General features: G+C 38.2%; 1 protein-coding gene across 3 annotated transcripts in view; it reads left to right on the top strand.

Annotated features, from left to right (window-relative positions):
• Window positions 1-19,483, top strand: part of LOC105490713 (fibronectin type III domain containing 3A) — a 223,432-nt gene that overhangs the window by 72,987 nt on the left and 130,962 nt on the right. For 2 of the 3 annotated variants that reach the window (XM_011756595.3, XM_011756594.3), the window contains exon 3: window positions 16,893-16,968. In XM_011756595.3, the coding sequence (XP_011754897.2) occupies window positions 16,893-16,968 (76 nt within the window). Of the gene's footprint in view, window positions 1-4,739; window positions 4,759-16,892; window positions 16,969-19,483 lie in introns of those variants that run through there. The other variant, XM_011756596.3, reaches the window with a different exon arrangement.

Here is a 19,483-nt window from a genome sequence, read left to right as displayed (position 1 = left end):
AATTTGGTCTTCACAACCCCTTATCATAACCCAGACATTCCTTTCTATTGATAATAACTCTTTCAACCAATTGCCAGTTAGAAAATTTTTAAATCTGTGTATAACCTGGAAGCCCCCTGCCCCTTCAAGTTGTCCTGCCTTTCTGGATTGAACCAATGTATATCTTACATGTATTTGATGTTTTATGTCTCCCTAAAATGTATAAAACTAGGCTGTGCCCCAACTACCTTGGACACATGTTCTCAGGATCTCCTGAGGGCTGTGTCATGGGCCATTGGTCACTCATATTTGGCTCAGAATATCTCTCTTCAAATATTTTACAGATATTGTTTAAATCACCTAACCTGTAGTATTTTGTTATGTCATCCCTAGCAAACTAGTTTAAGTGTCTGCTGACTTTTCAGGATTCATCTTTTAATATATTGTCTATGGCTTTACTCTTTTCCTCAAGCTAGTATTTATTTCACACCATTCAGATTAACAGTCTTCTAATTGGTAACTTTGCTTTTGAAATGGTTCACTCTTCGTTTTTTCAATACTGCTGTCAGAGCCATCTTTCAAAAATGAAATTTGTACCTAGCTTTCAGTTCCCAATTTCTAAATCCTGCGCCCCATAACAGGACCAGAGGTGAGGTCCAGAGTGAGCTCAGAACAATTTGTCATGTCAGAAAGTTGAAAAGCACTTACAAAATGATAGATACATGTCAGGATACAAGTACCTGTAGATGATTCCATGGGGAAAGAATAGTCTTCAAGAAATGATGATGCTAGGACAACTGGATATCTGCATGCAAAAGAATGAAGTTGGGCCCCTGCCTCACATCATATACAAAAAATTTAACTGAAATGGATCAGCAACATGAATATAAAAGCTGATACTATAGAACTCTTAGAAGACAACATAGGGGTAAATCTTCATGACCTTGGATTTGACAGTGGATTCTTAAATATGACACCGAAAGCACAAGAAACAAAATTAGACAAATTGGACTTCATTGAAATTATAAATTTTTGTGCACCAAAGAACATTGTCAGAGATGTGAAAGACAGTCTGTAGAATGATAGAAACAAAATGTTGTTTGTTTTGAGATGGAGCTCTTGCTCTGTTGCTCAGGCTGGAGTGCAGTGGTGTGATCATGGCTCACTGCAACCTCTGCCTCCTGGGTCAAGTGATTCTTCTGCCTCAGCCTCCCAAGTAGCTGGGATTACAGGCACCTGCCACCATGCCTGGCTAATTTTTGTATTTTTAGTAGAGACAGGGTTTTACCATGTTGGCCAGGTTGGTCTCAAACTCCTGACCTCAAGTGATCCTCCCACCTCGCCCTCCCAAAGTGCTGGGATTACAGGCATGAACCATCACACCTGGCCTATAGAAACTATTTGGGAATCATGTATCTCTTAAGGGTATGGTATCCACAATATATAAAGAACTGTTACACAGAAAAAGCCAGTACAATTAAAATTAGGCAAATGACTTGAAAAAACTTGTCTCCGAAGAAGATGAAGTGGCCAGCAAACACAAGAAAAGATGCTCAACGTCATTAGTCATTAGGGAGATGCAAATCAAAACCAAGAGATACATTATGCTCACTAGGATAGATATAATTTTAAAATGGAATAACAAACTGGCAAGAATGTAGAATAAGTGGAATCCTTATACATTTTTGTTAGGCACATAAAATGGTGCAGCCTTAATGGAAAAGTTTGGTGGTTCCTCAAAAAGCTAAACATAAGAAGTACCATATGACTCAGTTATTCCACTCCTACGTGTATATCCAAAAGAATTGAAAACAAGTACTGAAATACTTTTGTACATGAATGTTTATAGCAGCACTATTCTAAATAGCCAGAAGGTAGAAATAGCCTAAATGTATGTCATCGTTTGAATGGATAAACAAATTATGGTATATTCATACAATGGAATGTTATTTAGCCATAAAAAGGAAATGCTGAGGCCGGGCAGGTGGCTCATGCCTGTAATCCCAGCACTTTGGAAGGCCGAGGTGTGTGGCTCACCTGAGGTCAGGAGTTCTAGACTAGCCTGGCCAACATGGTGAAACCCCATCTCCATTAAAAATACAAAAATTAGCCAGGTGTGGTGGCATATGCCAGTGGTCCTAGCTACTCGGGAGGCTGAAGCAAGAGAATTGCTTGAACCCAGGAGGCAGAGGTTGCAGTGAGCCAAGATTGTGCCACTGCACTCCAGCCTGGGTGGCAGAACGAGACTCTGTCTCAAACAGACAAAAAAAAAGTGCTGATGTATGCTACAACTTGGTTGAACCTTGAAAACATTGTGCTGAGTGAAAGAAGCCAGGTCACAAAAGATCACATATTGTATGATTTTGTTTATATTAAACATCCAAAATGGGTAAATACATAGAGATAGAAAGCAGATTGGTGATTACCAGCGGCTCGGAATAGGGCAGAATGTAGAGTGACTGCTTAATAGGCATCGGAATTTCTTTTGAGTAATGAAAATGTTTTGGAAGTATACATGGAGGTGATGATTGCACAACATTGTGAATGTATCAAATGCCACTGAAGGTTACACTTTAATATGGTTAATTTTATGTCATATGAATTTCACCTCAATAAAAATGTTAATAGTTAAGAAATTGCTTATAACATTGATTTTTAAAAGAATCCATCAGTCCATATTGAGACTAAAAAAAATTAAAATTGAAAGAGGGGGCTTGTGTTTGTTTTAGAGACGAGATCTCACTCTGTCACTCAGGCTGGAGTAGAGTGGCATGATCATAACTCACTGCAGCCTCAAACTCCTGGACTCAAGTAATCCCCCTGTCCTAGCCTCCTAAGTAGCTGAGACTCCAGGCTTGCACAACCATGCTTGGCTCGCCCTCCCTCCCTCCCTCCCTCCCTCCCTTCCTTCCTTCCTTCCTTCTCTCTCTCTTTCTTTCTTTCCTTCTTTCCTTCCCTCCCTCCCTCCCTTTCTTCCCTCCCTCCCTCCCTTCCTCCCTCCCTTCCTTCCTTCCTTCCTTCTTTCTTTCTTTCCTTCTTTCCTTCTTTCCTTCTTTCCTTCTTTCCTTCTTCTTTCCCTCCCTCCCTCCCTCCCTCCCTGCCTCCCTTCCCTTCCCTTCCCTTCCCTTCCCTTCCCTTCCCTTCCCTTCCCTTCCCTTCCCTTCCCTTCCCTTCCCTTCCCTTCCCTTCCCTTCCCTTCCCTCCCCTCCCCTCCCCTCCCTCCCCCCCCTCCCCTCCCCTCCCCTCCCCTCCCCTCCCCTCCCCTCCCCTCCCCTCCCCTCCCTCCCCCCCCTCCCCTCCCCTCCCCTCCCCTCCCCTCCCCTCCCCTCCCCTCCCCTCCCCCCCCCTCCCCTCCCCTCCCCCCCCCTCCCCTCCCCCCCTCCCCCCCCCTCCCCCCCCTCCCCTCCCCTCCCCTCCCCTCCCCTCCCCTCCCCTCCCTCCCCTCCCTCCCCTCCCTCCCCTCCCTCCCCTCCCTCCCCTCCCTCCCCTTCCCTTCCCTTCCCTTCCCTTCCCTTCCCTTCCCTTCCCTTCCCTTCCCTTCCCTTCCCTTCCCTTCCCTTCCCTTCCCTTCCCTTCCCTTCCCTTCCCTTCCCTTCCCTTCCCTTCCCTTCCCTTCCCTTCCCTTCCCTTCCCTTCCCTTCACAGGGTCTTGTTGTGTTGCCCAGACTGGTTTCAAACTCCTGGCCTCAAGTGATCCTCCTGCCTCAGCCTCCCAGTTGGCTGAGATTACAGGCATGAGGTACCACACCCAGCAAAAGACTCTTGGAGAAGAATGCTGACTAATACATGTAAAAAGAATGATGTTTTAAAATCACCATTTTACAGTCCCCATAGTAATAATTGATTTAGTAATTGCTGAAACTGTTGTTTGAAGGATTGCCAGGGACAAGAATATTCACAAAGCCTCAAAGTTATCACCCTGTTGATTATCACTATCAAAGGGAAATTGTGCCTTTCTAATACAGACATCTGAAAGATACTATCTTAACCAAATGGTCAAACCTTACACCACCCAGGTACGCTAAAACCATTTAGCAAACAGAGTGAGAGTGGGCAAATGTGGCAACACATTAATTGGTGAATCTAGGTGAAGGTTACGTGGGTGCTAATTGAACCATTCTTGCGTTTTTTCTATAGGTTTAAAAATTTTCAAAATAAGTTGGGGTAAAAATGATTTTGGATATGACCCTTTCCTGTTTAATAGTGTTGCCTGAAGGTTAACAATTGAACTCTTTAGCCTACTAGTTAAGGATCTTTATGATTCAGCCCATTTATCTTTCCAATCTTATCTTTTCCCATCACATTTCTCAAACTAGCTTAAATGTTAGCTATGCCACACTAATTCCTATTATTCAGATTGCTCACATTCTCTTTCACCCTCATGACTTTATACACATTATGTGCGCCCTCTCCTTGAAGTTTCCTTTTCCTGTCTTTATCTTGCAAACTTCTGCTTGTCCCTCTGAATTCTGTGTAGTTTATCATCTCCTGCAGGAATCTTCCCTGATCATCCTAGATTGAGTGGATGCTTATAATACATTGCTCATATTCCTAGTATACCACTTGTTACACTATAAGTTAATTGACTGAGTACTTGTCTGTTTTCTCCCTAGACTGGGAACTCCTTGATGCCTTGGACTGTGATGTATTTTTCTTCTTTTGGTATCCACAGTACCTGCAAGAGTGTGTGCCACACAGTAGCTGTTTAAGAAAGTATTTTTACATAAATGAATACATTTCACCTCCTACTATTTCCCTGGATATTTTAACTTAAAATAGGTCTGTTTGTCTTCATTTTTACATAATATCAGTTTTATATATGTCATGTTTGTTTTCTTAGTTTTATTTCTTTTTCTCAACTTTATATAGTGAATGATTTTGTTACAGAAATTATTAGTCATTTATAGAATTCCGCAGCACAACTAGTACATGATAGGATTTGATCCAGTAAGTATGAACATTTCTTGCTTAACTATACTACGTTGCTAAGCACTGTGGGAGAATACAGTAGATACGAAATTTTGGCAAGTTAGACAATGAGCTAATGTTTCCTAACATTAAAGCCAAATCTATAACTCATTATCTATACAAATAAAACTTCTGGATTTAGCATAGGTGTAAATATGTTTTTAAAAGGAAAGAAACTCTAAATATACTAAAAACATTTGGATAAGTTTTTTTTTTTTAAAACAATCTTGTAATATAAAGTCCTTTATAGTGTTGACCTAAAAGGAAGAAACTGAGGCAAAATTCATGTAAGTAGGGCTTATTTGGGCCAGGGTCGAGGATTGTAACCCAGGAGCGTGGATTCAAGTAGCCCTGAATGTAGACTCCAATTAGCAGCAGTTACAATTAGGTTTTGAAATGAAAGGAAGCAATTCCTAAATTGTTTCCAAGAAATTACATTAATGTAACATAAGCTATTGATTGCCTATACATTATTCCTTGTATCACAAATTCCAAGAAAATGAAGATAATGGGTGAGTCAGTTAGTCAGGAACAAAATATCTTTAAACAATTGCCCCGGGCATGGGCACATAGGGTATGACTGAAGTCCCATACTTACGTCTCTCTGGGCCTGATAAATTTTACATGCCTCACATAACTCAGACTGCTCTGAGCTGTTTTTCTTTTCTCAGCAGCATAAAATGAAACTCAGAAGCTATAAAGGAAAACATATTGATACAATAATTCTTCTACTTAAAAATGTAAAACTCCAGTGTAGCAAAACAAATTTTTTTATTTGAAAAAACTGGAGAAAGTATCTGTGTTACATATTATGGCAAAGGGCTCATACAAAGGACTGTTACAAATCAGTGGAAGAAATTCAAACAACCCAGTTGAAAAACAGGTACAGGATATCAATAAATAGACTGTGGAGGCCAGGTGCGGTGGCTCATGCCTGTAATCCCAGCACTTTGGGAGGCCGAGGCAGGCGGATCATGAGGTCAGGAGTTTGAGATCAGCCTCACCAACATGGTGAAATTCCGTCTCTACTAAAAATACAAAAATTAGCCAGGCATGGTGGCAGGCGCCTGTAATCCCAGCTACTTGGGAGGCGGAGGCAGGAGAATCGCTTGAACCTGGGAGGTGGAGGTTGCAGTGAGCCGAGATTGTGCCATTGCACTCCAGCCTGGGCGACAGAGCAAGACTCCGTCTCAAAAAAAAAGTAGTCTGTGGAAAAAGAAGTCAAGATTGCTGATAAATATAGAAATATTGCCCCCCGCCTCAAAAAAGCGGGGTTGTTCACCTAGCAAGCAACAAACAAGTGTCCACAAAAACGCACGTTTTGACCAATAGAAATTTTATTACATATCACAAGGAAAGAGATCACTGAGAGTATTCTCCAAAGCAGTGTCTCCCTGAGGGAGAGTGACAGGAAGATTTCATGGGTCAGTGGAGAAGGGAGAGGATACGTCATCACATATAGAGGAGGGGCCCAAGTGGTGCAGACATAGTCAGTTGTTATGCCAGCACATAGGTTGCATGTAATGATAATGATGCTATAACTCCTCCTGGGGTGGAGACTTTATACCATGGTGAGGCGGAAAGTTCACTTGGGTTCATCTGTAAGTTGCTGGGGTCTGTCAGTAGCTGATTCCAACCGACTAGATGAACACGTAACATACAAGGTTTGGGAAAAAACAGGTTGCAAGGCAGGAGGCTATAAAGCAAGCTGACTGTTCATGTTTATTAAATTCCTGTAGTCCCTGGAGACCTTCTGTGTCTGCTTACGATATGTTATAATGAATGAGTAGGTCTGTATGTATACTGCTTTGGAAAGTTGTATGAGTGAAAAGATTCATCATACTTTTCAATTTCTGATTCAGTTATCTGTTGTTGTATAACAAACCAACTCAAAACTTAGTGCCTCAAATCAACAACCATTTATTTGTTCCATTTCTGCTCTCTGAGCAGAGCTCAACTGAGCAGTCTTTCCACTGGTCTTGCCTAGAGTTACTCACCTACGTAAAGACATATAGAGTCAACAGGAGCTAAAAACCTGCAATGGGCTGGTCAGGCAGCACTCTCTCCCCATCTTTGTGGGATCTTCAGCAGAGTATCTGAACCCTCTTTACATGGTAGCTCAGGAACCCAGGAGGGAACTTTCCAAGAGTCACAGGGCCCAGTGTCTAAGTGCTTATGAAACCCAAGTCACATGGCCAAACCCAGAGTTAGTATTGAGGACTGTACAATATGTAATACCAAGAGGTGTGATTCACTGGGGACCACCAGTGTAACCACACTTCCTAATTTATGTTACATACCTGTTTGTCTGTTTATTGCCACTCTTCCATCAGAATGTATCATCCAAAAGGGGATGGGTTCTGCTTCTCTTGTTCACCTATATCAGCCTAGAATAAGATATACTACATAGTTGGATTTCAGTGAATTTTTGCTGAATATATATGTCTAGTAAGAGCTTGTGTTTAAAGAAAATGGTGTGTATTAGGGGAGGCTGGTATTTCTGTGTGCATAGTAAACTTCTGGAAAGATAAACATAATGGTTTTATGATTGAACATGATGGTTTCTGGACTTGAATAAGGGGACAGAGGGTACCTTTTACTCTTATTTCATTTACGTTGTGTATTTCCATGACTGTATCCCAGTTTGATAACTTAATACATAGTAAAATATGAGAATAATTCTTCATTTGTAAAAAATTTATTTTCTTAGACATTTATAAGAAATACTAAAATTAGAGTATAAGGCCAAGCAGCTTGTGAAAATGATTTAAAGTTGTCTGGTCAGTATGATAGAGTTCTAAACACATTCAAGTTTATGCTAAGCAAATGTTATTCATTTGCTTATTCTCCTACTCGAAAAATATTTTTTGAGTATGTAATAAGTACTGTAGTACATTGTTTTGGGTATCTCAGTGACAAAATTCTTTGTTCTTTCAGAGTTCTGTCAGTTCATTTGGCAGACCTGGTTGGATGTATAGGAAAATGCCGAATTATAAATACCTTTGAAAATTCTAAAAAAACTGTATTCCTGTATTCATTTTGGTTATTAAAATAGTCATTTGGAGCCAAGCATAGTAGATAAGATTTTGAGTCAGAGACAAAGAATAAAATAGTAAGACTTTTTCATTTGTGACTTCTGAACTAAACTCTCAAGGCAATATAGAAAAAAGTAGTTTTAGTACTTCTGAGTCCTCTAGAATAGATCTCTCACCCATATAGTTAATTGCTAGATAACCTAAAGAGTATCTGGTATTTATGGTGCCCAAGAAACACTTACTGAAGAAATATAATAGGCTTCACTTACTGCTGCTTACTGTGTATGTCACACTGTGCTATATGTTTTACATATATAATATCTGTTAATCCTTCAACAGACCTGTGGCAAAATCATTATAGATCTCCGTTTTCAGACTAGGCGACAAAGACTTAAGTAACATACCCAAAGTTAAAAATTGCTATTAAGTGGTGAAGCACATTGAAAGTTGAGATTAGAGGTACTTCAAAGCTTATATTATTATTATTTTCTAAACAACATTTTTTAAAAATATATACTTTAAGTTCTGGGATACATGTGCAGAATGTGCAGGTTTGTTACATAGGTATACACGTGCCATGGTGATTTGCTGCACCCATCAACTTGTCATCTGCATTAGATATTTCTCCTAATGCTATCCCTCTCCTTTCCCCCCACCACCCTCAAAGCTTATATTCATAATGACTATTCCTTTTTGCCCCTCCACCAAACCCATTCATATGAGAATAGCATTGTTTTGCATCTGTATATTCTTGCATGTTAATTCATAAAACAGTCTATTTTTTAATTACCTCAGAGAAGACTTTATGGACAAAAGTGTAGAGGCAGGAAGGAATGTTTGGCTGGACTAGACTGACTTATAACAGACATGATGAGATGGGTAAAGAAGTAATAAATTGTAACCTGGAAAGCCAAAGGATTGTATCATGCTGTTAATTGGCTATTCTGCTAAAAGGGCAGATGAGGGAAGAACTGAAAATTTTTAGTTTAAAAAAAAATTGCTTTTGGGTTATTGTAGATTTTAATTATAATACTTTCTTTATTCTTCAAGGATATGTAAGGATATGTAAGATGTGCCTACATTTATTCTTTAAATATCTCTGATTTGTCTATCAACTAATAACATTAGAGCAGTGTCTTTTGCATTTCTTAATTCCCTCTCTAATTTCCTTCTTTATCCTTCTCTCTTTGAGCAGATTGTTGGTTTGGCATTCTGCCTGGATAACCTCAGCAACAAGTATTAATAGCTTGGTAAAAATACAGAATTTTGAGGACTCATTGTATCCATAGGGTAAAGTGGATGTAAAGCAAAGATATTTAGGTAGTTTAGCCATGATTTTATTAACCCGTTTATGCCTAGTGTACCATTATTGGAATGCTAAGCTTGTGGGAGTTATTTATATCCTACTGCTCAAGGTCATCGCCAAGTTCTGATTTTTCAAAAAGAAACCTTACACCTCTGGCATAAATGGGTTAATTCAATCATTTCTTCTTGATTTCCTCTGTCCTAATAGTTCTTAATCTACTTTGGGTCTTGGGCCTCTAAAAATCTGATGAAAACAGTGCTCAGAAATTGTAATATCTACAGAAAGTTTTATATACCAATCTGGGTTGTTTACAAATCCTTTGAATCCCATCTGTGACCCCCAGGTTAAGAACTCTTGTGCTTTATCTACATGCTGGTCTCAAGTAACATCCTACAGTAATTCACCACCACTATAAAATTTTATCACTAATTAGAAAAAGGGTGGAAAAGATGGAATGGTTTAAAAATTTTAAGAACCATAGATTTGTTAGAATTAAAAATGTGTTGGAAATAAAAGCAAAAGGAACATCCTTCAGCCTACTTTCAAAATTGTAAGTATGTTTTACAGGCCAAGCATGGTGGCTTTCCTGTAATCCCAGCACTTTGGGAGGCCGAGGTGGGCGGATCGCTTGAGGCCAGGAGTTTGAGACCAGCCTGGACAACATGGCAAAACCCCATCTTTATTTAAAAAAAAAAATTATATATATGTATATACACACACACACACAATTTAACCAGGTGTGGTGGTGCACACCTGTAGTCCCAACTACCCTGGAGGCAACGATGGGAGGATAGATTGAGCCTGGGAGGTCAAGGCTGCAGTGAACTGTGATGGCACCATTGTACTCCAGCCTAGGAAACAGAGTGATACACGTCTATAAAAAATAAATAAATAAACAGTTACCGGATCGCAAAGGAAATCAAGAACAAAATAGCAGAAAATCTAAAAAATAGTGATAAATCAACCATTGTAGTGATTCCTCAAAGGGCTGAAAACAGAATTACTTTTTGACCCAGCAGTCCCATTACTGGATATATGCCCAAAAGAATACAAATTGTTCTGTTATGTCAGGAAGACGCATGCATGCATGCGTTCATTTCCACACTATTCACAATAGCCAAAACATGGAATCAACCTAAATGCCTCTCAGTGGCAGACTAGAGAAGGAAAATGTGGTACATATACACCATGGAATACTATGCAGCCATAAAAAGGAATGAGATTGTGTCCTTTGCAGGGTCATGGATAGAGCTGGAGGCCATTATCCTAAGAAAACTAATGCGAGAACAGAAAACAAATACCACATGTTCTCACTTATAAGTAGGAGCTAAATGATGAGAACACATGGACATAAAGAGGGGAACAACAGACACTGAGGCTTACCTGAAGGTGGAGGGTGGGAGGATGAAGAGGAGAAGAAAAACAATAACTATTGGGTACTAGGTTTAGTACCTGGATTGCAAAATAATATGTACAACAAACCCCCGTGACACCAGTTTACTTATGTAACAAACCTGCACATGTACCCTGCACCTAAAATAAAAGTTAAAAAGAAATGTACTGAAAATACTCTACATTGTTAAGCTGATTTAAGTAAAACTCATAATCTTAAATGTAGATTAAGAAGAGAATGAAATGAGTAGTCAACTGAAAAGATTAGAAAAAACAACAAAGTCAGCCTAAGGAGAACAAAGGAAATGATACAAGTTAAAAGTAGAAATTAATATCTTTAAAGGAACCTACCTAGATGACGGTGGCCTCCTGAGTTAATCCTCTGTGGTACTACCCTGCTTAAGTAAAACTCTTCATTGTCCTTAAAATGGCTCACAAGGCCCTTCATCACCTGGTTCGTATCTACTGCTTACTATATTTCTCACCCTTCCCCTGTGTTCCCCCACCCCCATGCTCCAACCGTATGGAACTCCAGAATTTCTTTTGGTTCATTGAACACAGTAAATTTCATGTCATTTCCAGTCCTTGTGCTTTGCACTTCTCGAGGTCTTCCACTCTTCTTGCCTAGCCAATTCCTAATGAGTCTTCAAGACTCAGCTTAAATTTTACATACTCTAAAAAGGCATTAAACATACAAACATACATACACGTACACACAAGTGCTCAGGTAACAGACTAATTTACATATTCAATCTTCAGTGCTTTGATAGTATTTTACTGCCCCTATTATAGCACTTCTCTCACTAGTCAATATCAAAGAAGCGTTTGACAAGAGGAGTAATAATTGAGGTACACCATCAGAAATCCAAAGTTACACTGCTTAAAATTATTAAAACATATTTCCAAAGATACTTTTGCTAGAGCAGATACTAGTATGAGTGAGATAGGCCAAAATAGTATATTGTAAGCAAAAGAAAGTATCCTAAATTTAGCAAATTGTACTGGTTAACTCTCAAGGGAAAAAAATACTTTTGAGTCTTCCAGATAAATTTTAGATACATCAAAGAAATAGATATAAGCAATTAAATTATATAAAAACTAGGAAAAATAGGAACTAGTACTTACCAAACCTCTGGATCAGTGTTACCTAATAGAAATATAATGCAAGCCACATGAGTAGTGTTTTTTTTAAATTTATTTTTATTTATTTATTTTTTTGAGACAGAGTCTCGCACTGTCACCTGGGCTGGAGTGCAATGTCATGATCTTGGCTCATTGCAATCTCCGCCTCCTGGGTTCAAGCCATTCTCCTGCTTCAGCCTCCCGAGTAGCTGGGGTTACAGGCACCTGCCACCATGCCCAGCTAATAAGTAGTGTTAAATTTTTTAGTAGGCATGTTTAAAAATGAAAAACAGGAAAAATTAATTATAACGTTTTAACCCAGTATGTCCAGAATATTGTTTCAACATGTAATCAATATAAAAATATGAAGTACCAAAGTTTTTTAATACTAAGCCTTAGGGTTTTTAATGTATTTTTAAAGATACATGTGATATTTTGATACATGTATACAATGTCCAATGATCAAATCAGGATAATTGGGATATCTGTTATCTCAAACATTTATCTTTGTTTTGGAAACACGACAATTCTTCTAGCTACTTTTAAATACATAATAAAGTAGTAACTAGAAGTTATTTACTATCAAATACTAGAACGTATTATTTCTATCTAACTGTAATTTTGTACCTATTAACTAATTTCTTCTCAATCTCACACCCACCTTCCCAACCTCCAGCAACCACGGTTCTATTCTCTATGTCCTTTAGTTCCACTTTTTTAGCTCCCACATATGAGTGAGAACATGTGATATTTATGTTTCTATGCCTAACTTATTTTACTGAACATAATGACCTCAATTTCCATCCATTTTGCTGCAGATGACAGGATTTCTTTTTTTTTTTTTTTTTTTTCTTTTTTTTTTGAGATAGGATCTCACTTTATTGCCCAGGTTGGAGTGCAGTGGTGCTGTCATAACTCACTACAGTCTTGACTTCCTGAGCTCAAGCATTCCTCCTGCCTCAGCCACCCAAGTAGCTGAAACTACAGGCATGTGCCCCCATACCGGTTTTTTTTTTTTTTTTTTTAATTTTTTGTAGAGATGAGGTCTCACTCTGTTGCCCAAGCTAGCCTGAGCAGGTTGAACTCCTGAGCTCAACCAGTCTTTCCACCTCAGCCTCCCAAAGTGCTGGGATTACAGGAGTGAGCCACTGTTCCCCAGCTAGGATTTTGTTCTTTTTCATGGGTGAAAAATATTTCATTGTGTATGTATACCACATTTTCTTTATCCATTCATCCATTGATGGACACTTGGGTTGATTCCATATCTTGGCTATTGTGGATAGTGCTGCAATAAACATGGGAATACAAATATCTCTTTGATATACTGATTTCCTTTCTTTTGGATATATACTCAGCAGTGGGATTGCTGGGTCATACAGTAGTTCTGTTGTTTGTGTTTTGAGGAACCTCCATACTGTTTTCCATAATGGCTATAATAATTTACATTCCTACCAACATGTAAGAGCATTCTCCTTTCTCTGCATCCTCCCCACATCTGTTATTTTTTGACGTTTTTGTAATAGCCATTCTGACTGGGTTAAGATAATATCTCATTTTGGTTTTGATTTGCATTTCCCTGATGATTAGTGATGTTGAGCATTTTTTTCATATACCCGTTGGCCATTCGTATGTCTTCTTTTGCGAAATGTCTACTCAGATCTTTTGCCTGTTTTTAAATCTGAATTTATTTTATTTTATTTATTTATTTTTTGCTGTTGAGTCATTTGAGAGCCTTACATATTCTGGTTATTAATGCCTTGCCAGATAGAAAGTTTGCAGATATTTTCTTCTATTCTATGGGTTGTCTCTTCATTTTGTTTCTATTTGTTTTTAAGATGGGGTCTCACTATGTTGCCCAGGCTGGTCTCAAACTCCTGGGGTGAGGTGATTCTCCTGCCTCAGCTTCCCAAAGTGCTGGCATTATAGGTGTGAGCTACCATGTCCAGCTACCTTGTTGATTGTTTCCTTTTCCTTTGCCATGCAAAAGCTTTTTAGCTTGACATAATCCCACTTTATTTTTGCTTTTGTTGCCTGTGCTTTTGAAGTCTTACACAAAAAAATATTTGCCCAGACCATGGTCCTTTAGTATTTTCCCAATGTTTTTTCTAGGAGTTTTGTATTTTTAGGTCTTACATTTAAATCTTTAAGCCATTTTGAGCTGATTTTGTATATGTTGAAATACGGGACTCTAGTTTCATTCTTCTGCCTAATAGAAAACCAGTTTTCTGAGCACTATTTACTAAAAAGACTGTTCTTTCCCCACTATATGTTCTTGATTCCTTTGATGAAAATGAATTGGTTATTAAGTTTCATGTCAACGCTAAGTGAAAAGATAGAAAAAAGTAAGAGTTAAAAAGTTAAAAAAAGAATGAGTTGGCTGTAAGTGCATAGATTTATTTCTAGGTTCTCTGTTCTGTTCTATTGATCTCTATGTCTGTTTTTATTCTAGCACCATGCCGTTTTATAGTTTTATAGTTTGCCTGGTAGAGATCTTTCACTTCTTAGGTTAAATGTATTCCTAGGTTTTGTTTTGTTTTGTTTTGTTTTTTTGTAGCTATTATAAATTAGGTTGCCTTCTTGATTTCTTTTTCATATTGATTGTTGTTCATGTGTAGAAACACTACTGAGTTTTGAAAATAGTAATTATTATTTAATTGCAGGTGGAGTCTTGCTATATTACCTGAGCTAGTCTCAATCTCCTGGGTTCAAGCAATCCTCCCACCTTAGCCTCCCAAAGTATTGTGATTACAGGCATAAGCCACCATGCCCAGCTAATACTGCTGATTTTTGTATGTTGATTTTGTGCCCTACACCTTTACTAAATTTATCAGTTCTAAGAGTATTTTGGTGGAGTCTTTAGGTTTTTCTAAGTATAATACGATCATGTTGTCTGCAAACAAGGATAATTTGACTTCTTCTTTGGATGCTCTTTATTTCTGCCTCTTGCTTAATTTCTCTGGCTAGATGTACTTAGCCTTTGAAATCCAGTGTTTATTTCACACTTAGAGCACATCTCCATACAAACTAGCTACATTTCAGGTGCTTGATAGCCACATGACTCTTGGTTATCATTGGACAGCACAGCTGTAGGTGAAGTTAAATATAGAAGCACTAGAAGATAACACAAAGGAAAACAATAAATAACATTGGCTACAAGAAAGTAAAAGGGAGAAAACAAAAAGAAAAATATTTGTAACATATTATAGTACAATATTATTATGGGTTCATACAAATCATTAAAAACACTTAAAAACCCAAAAGATTAAGAGGCAAGATTACACATGCAGGTAATTTACAAAAGAGCTAGTAACAAACTTAGACATAACAAAGAAGTGTAAATTAAAACAGTAGTACAGGTTCGGCATCCCTAATCTGATGAACCAAAATGCTCCAAAATCAGAAACTTTCTGAGCAGCAACGTGATGCCACAAGTGGAGAATTCCACACCCAACCTCATGTGACAGGTCATATGACAGGTTGCAATCAAAACACAGTCAAAACTTTGTTTTATGCAAAAAATTATTTAAAATATTGTATGAAATTACCTTCATGCTATGTGTATCAGGTATATATGAAACATAAATGATTTTTGTGTTTAGACTTGGGTCTTATCCCCAAAATATCTGATTTTATATATATATGTATACACACACACACACACACACACACACACATACTCCTTAATAATAAAAAATCCAAAATCGGAAACATTTTTGGTCCAAGCATTTTGGATAAGGGATACTCATATTTTAATATCCTATTTTCATCTATCAAGGCAGCAAAGATTTTAAAACTGTAATTTTCAGGGTTGCAAACAATGTAGTAAAAGGGTGTTCTCATAGACTGTCAGACGGCATTCGAAGTAGTATTATAAAACTCTTTCTGTTACTTTTTATTTCCATAGGTTTTTGGGGAACAGGTGGTGTTTGATTACATGAATAAGTTCTTTAGTGATGATTTCTGAGATTTGGGTGCACCCATCATCTGAGCAGTATACACTGTACCCAATTTGTAGTCCTTTATCCTTCACACTCCCCTCTCCCCATCCCCGAAGTCCATTATGTCATTCTTATGCCTTTGCATCGTCATAGCTTAGCTAGCTCCCATTTATGAGTGAGAACACATGATGTTTGGTTTTCCATTCCTGAGTTACCTCGTGAAGTAGTAAAACCCTTTTAAAAGGTAGTTTAGCAACAAGCACCAAAATTCCGTGTTTGGGAATCTATCACAAGGAAACAATACTAGTTGTAGAGAGGTGAAAACTACATACCAGAACGCTCACTTCAGCATTGTTCACAATAATGGTAAAATTGAAAACTACCTAAATTCCTTAAGTTAGGGGAATGGTTCAGTCGTTTATGGTGTAATCTTTTGATGGAATATTTTCAATAATAACTTCAAAGTCTTTTTTGAATAATATTGAACTTTAAAAAGGATTGAGAATTGAATATCTTATGTCTAGAATTTAGGGGGGAATTAATCCTGTGCAGAATAAGACTAATAAGTTTATCAGAATGTTAACAATGTGTATCTTAGGATAGCAGGACTTTAGTTTTTTTTCTCCAGGTTTCTGTTTTTTTCTCTGTTTTTCAAATGTTGTAAAATTGGTATGTATTACCCTTATAATAAAAAGAAGACTACTTAAAATGGTGGAATACATTTAACACATTCTTGGATATAACTTAAGATGTGATACTAATTCAGATATGATCAACTCATGCTCTACCTATCAGTTTATATTTTGTCTTTAGAAAAACATGATACTTAGCAACTGATAAACTCACTTAGATGATCTAAATATTCTGTGGTTTGACTCCATCTTTGTTTCAGAGTGAAGCTTATTGACTTTTCTTTCCAATGAAAGTGTGTCACTGTCTTCTTTTTTTATTCCCTTTACTTTTGGCTTAAGTCTAACCTCCAGAAAAGTGATGTAATATTTTTTTAGCAAACCAGCATCTTAAATGTGTAATCCCCATTTTCCTTCCCAGTTTCATAAGGTTAAATAGCTCACATCTGCTCTGTTACTACTTTTATGTTCTGATTTGCTTTTTTTTTTGTTTTGATTAATACTTCTTCCTCTCATTTTTAAGGTTATTCTGGTACAAGTTAACCCGGGAGAAGCATTTACAATAAGAAGAGAAGATGGACAGTTTCAGTGCATTACAGGTAAGAATGGTAATTGAGAATAATCATTTGAGACCAAAAAACCACAAAAATTTATGATACATAGTAGTGTGTATGCCCATGGTTTCTTCCTTCTTTCTCACTACCACCACACAAAAGCATAAACTCTGATATCTTAGCATTTAAGTATTACAGTATCATTCTAACTAATCTCTTTGCCCTGGTTTCCTAATTATTTTGATCATTCTTAATATGTTATATTGTTCATGTCTCTTCCCTGTTCAGAAATCTTTATCAAATCTAGTCCAGGTGTCTTCGTTTTTCAAAAAGATCATTTCAGCTTTTTAGTCTTGTTCCCACTTCCCCTTCAAATTGCTTTTCTTCAGTTTTTCTAAGAGGCTTATTCACTGTCTTTTGAAGCTATCTTGTGCTATGTGTTCTGTTTCCCTTATCTAGAATTCACCCTTATCACCACTGCCCCCCGCGCCCCCAATTCAGATCCTACCTGTGCTTCAAGACTGAGCTCCAGTCCCACCTTTAACAGGTTTTTTGGAAAGTCTTTGTTTAGTGAACATTCCCTTAGTACTGTTGACTTTTGGGTCAGGCAGTTCTTTGGTCAGGGGGACTGTTGTGTGAATTGTAGGATGTTTAGTTCAATTCCTAGCCTCTGCCTACTAGCCACTCACCCTCACTCTTTCATTTATGAGAAATAGAAAAGTCTGGATATCCCCAAATATTCCCTGAGGAACAAAATTGACTCCAATTGAGAACCGTCTTCCTGTGTGAATTTGAGAACAATAAAAAGGTGACTGGCTTTGGAATTAAAGAGAAAGAACCTAGGATTAAATCCCAGCTCTGCTGTTTTACTAGCTACATGACCTTGTACATGTTACTTAACCTCTGTAAGTACTGTTTTTTTTTTTGGTTTTTTATTTTTGAGACAGAGTCTCACTCTGTCACCCAGGCTGGATGGAGTGCAGTGGCTCAATCTTGGCTCATTGCAACCTCCGCCTCCTGGGTTCAAGCGATTCTCCTGCCTCAGCCTCCCAAGTGACTGGAATTACAGGCGCCTGCCACCACACCAGGCTAATTTTTGTACTTTTAGTAGAGATGGGGTTTCATCATGTTGGCCAGGCTGGTCTTGAACTCCTGACCTCAGGTGACCCACCCACCTCAGCCTCCCAAAGTGCTAGGATTACAGACGTGAGCCTCTGTACCCAGCCCTCTGTAAGTACATTTCTCATCAGTAAAATTCTCATTCCTGTCAATAATAGTACACCCTATAGGATAATTGTGAGGGTTCCTGATATGCTTGTAATGTACTTTAAACCAGCCTGGGACATGTAAGGCACTCAGTAAGTGATGGTGAGTGCTGTAGTGTTATTGTTAATAGGAAGTGATCCCCATCACCTGTGAAACCCTATCATACCAATTATTGCACCATTCATTTACCAAATAACTACACCATCTTGTAATATTTCTTCTAGTTGTATTTTTAAAGTTATTTAAATTTTGTATTGTTTAACATAAAATTTTTATTCAGTCTCACCAACTGAAGTCTAAGCGCTTTGGGGACACATACCATTTCTTACATTTCTTTGTATCCCCTTCAGTTCTTGGCTTTCTATATATTGGGTACTTAACTGATAGTTATTGCTTTAGTTTAAAAAAGGAAGAAGTGCAGTGGGTCACACCTATAATCCCAGTGCTTTGAGAGAATAAGGCAGGAGGACCTCTTAAGACTGGGAATACGAGACCAGACTGGGCAGCATAACAAGACCCTGTCTCTACAAAAAATTTAAAACTTAGTCAGGCATAGTGGCGCATGCCTGCTGTCCTAACTATGCAAGAGATAAGGTTGGAGGATTGCTTTAGCCCAAGAATTTGAAGCTGCAGTGAGCTATGGTCATACCAGTGCACTCCAGCCTGGGCAACAAAGCGAGACCCTGTCTCAAAATAAAATTAAATTTAAAAAGAGCGTTAGAGGTGAGGTGTCTGTATACTTTGTCATCTTTCAAACTGGAATAGAGTAAAAGGACTCTAACACTTACTTCAAGACAACTGGTGTAAAGCAAGACTGTCTAGCCCAGGCAAACCTCCTGTCTTTCCCCCGTTTTACCTAGGCTGTCCAATCTGTTTAATCAAAGAAGAAATAGACCTAACTCTTTTCAGAGAAGTAATTAGCTCAGTAATTAAAATTAAAACTTTTAGCCTGATATTTAAACCTTATATATCTGAGAGTTAAAAATTTCTCTCTAAGTTGAACACATGGACACAGGGAGGGGAACCTCACACACTGGGGCCTGTCGGAGGGTAGGGGCCAAGGGGAGGGAGAGCATTAGGACACATACCTAAAGCATGCAGGACTTAAAACCTAGATAATGGGTTGATGGGTGCAGCAAATCACCATGGCACATGTTTACCGATGTAACAAACCTGCATGTTGTGCACATGTATGCCAGAACTTAAAGTAAAATTTTTAAAAAATTTCTCTAAGTTAATTTAAATAATTTGTGCAGCAGTTATGACAATTTCACAAATAGGAAGAGTTCACATA

This window comes from Macaca nemestrina, chromosome 16 (genome assembly GCF_043159975.1).
Source record: "Macaca nemestrina isolate mMacNem1 chromosome 16, mMacNem.hap1, whole genome shotgun sequence".
Classification (NCBI taxonomy): Eukaryota; Metazoa; Chordata; class Mammalia; order Primates; family Cercopithecidae; genus Macaca; species Macaca nemestrina.
This window is presented reverse-complemented; position numbering and strand designations above follow the sequence as displayed.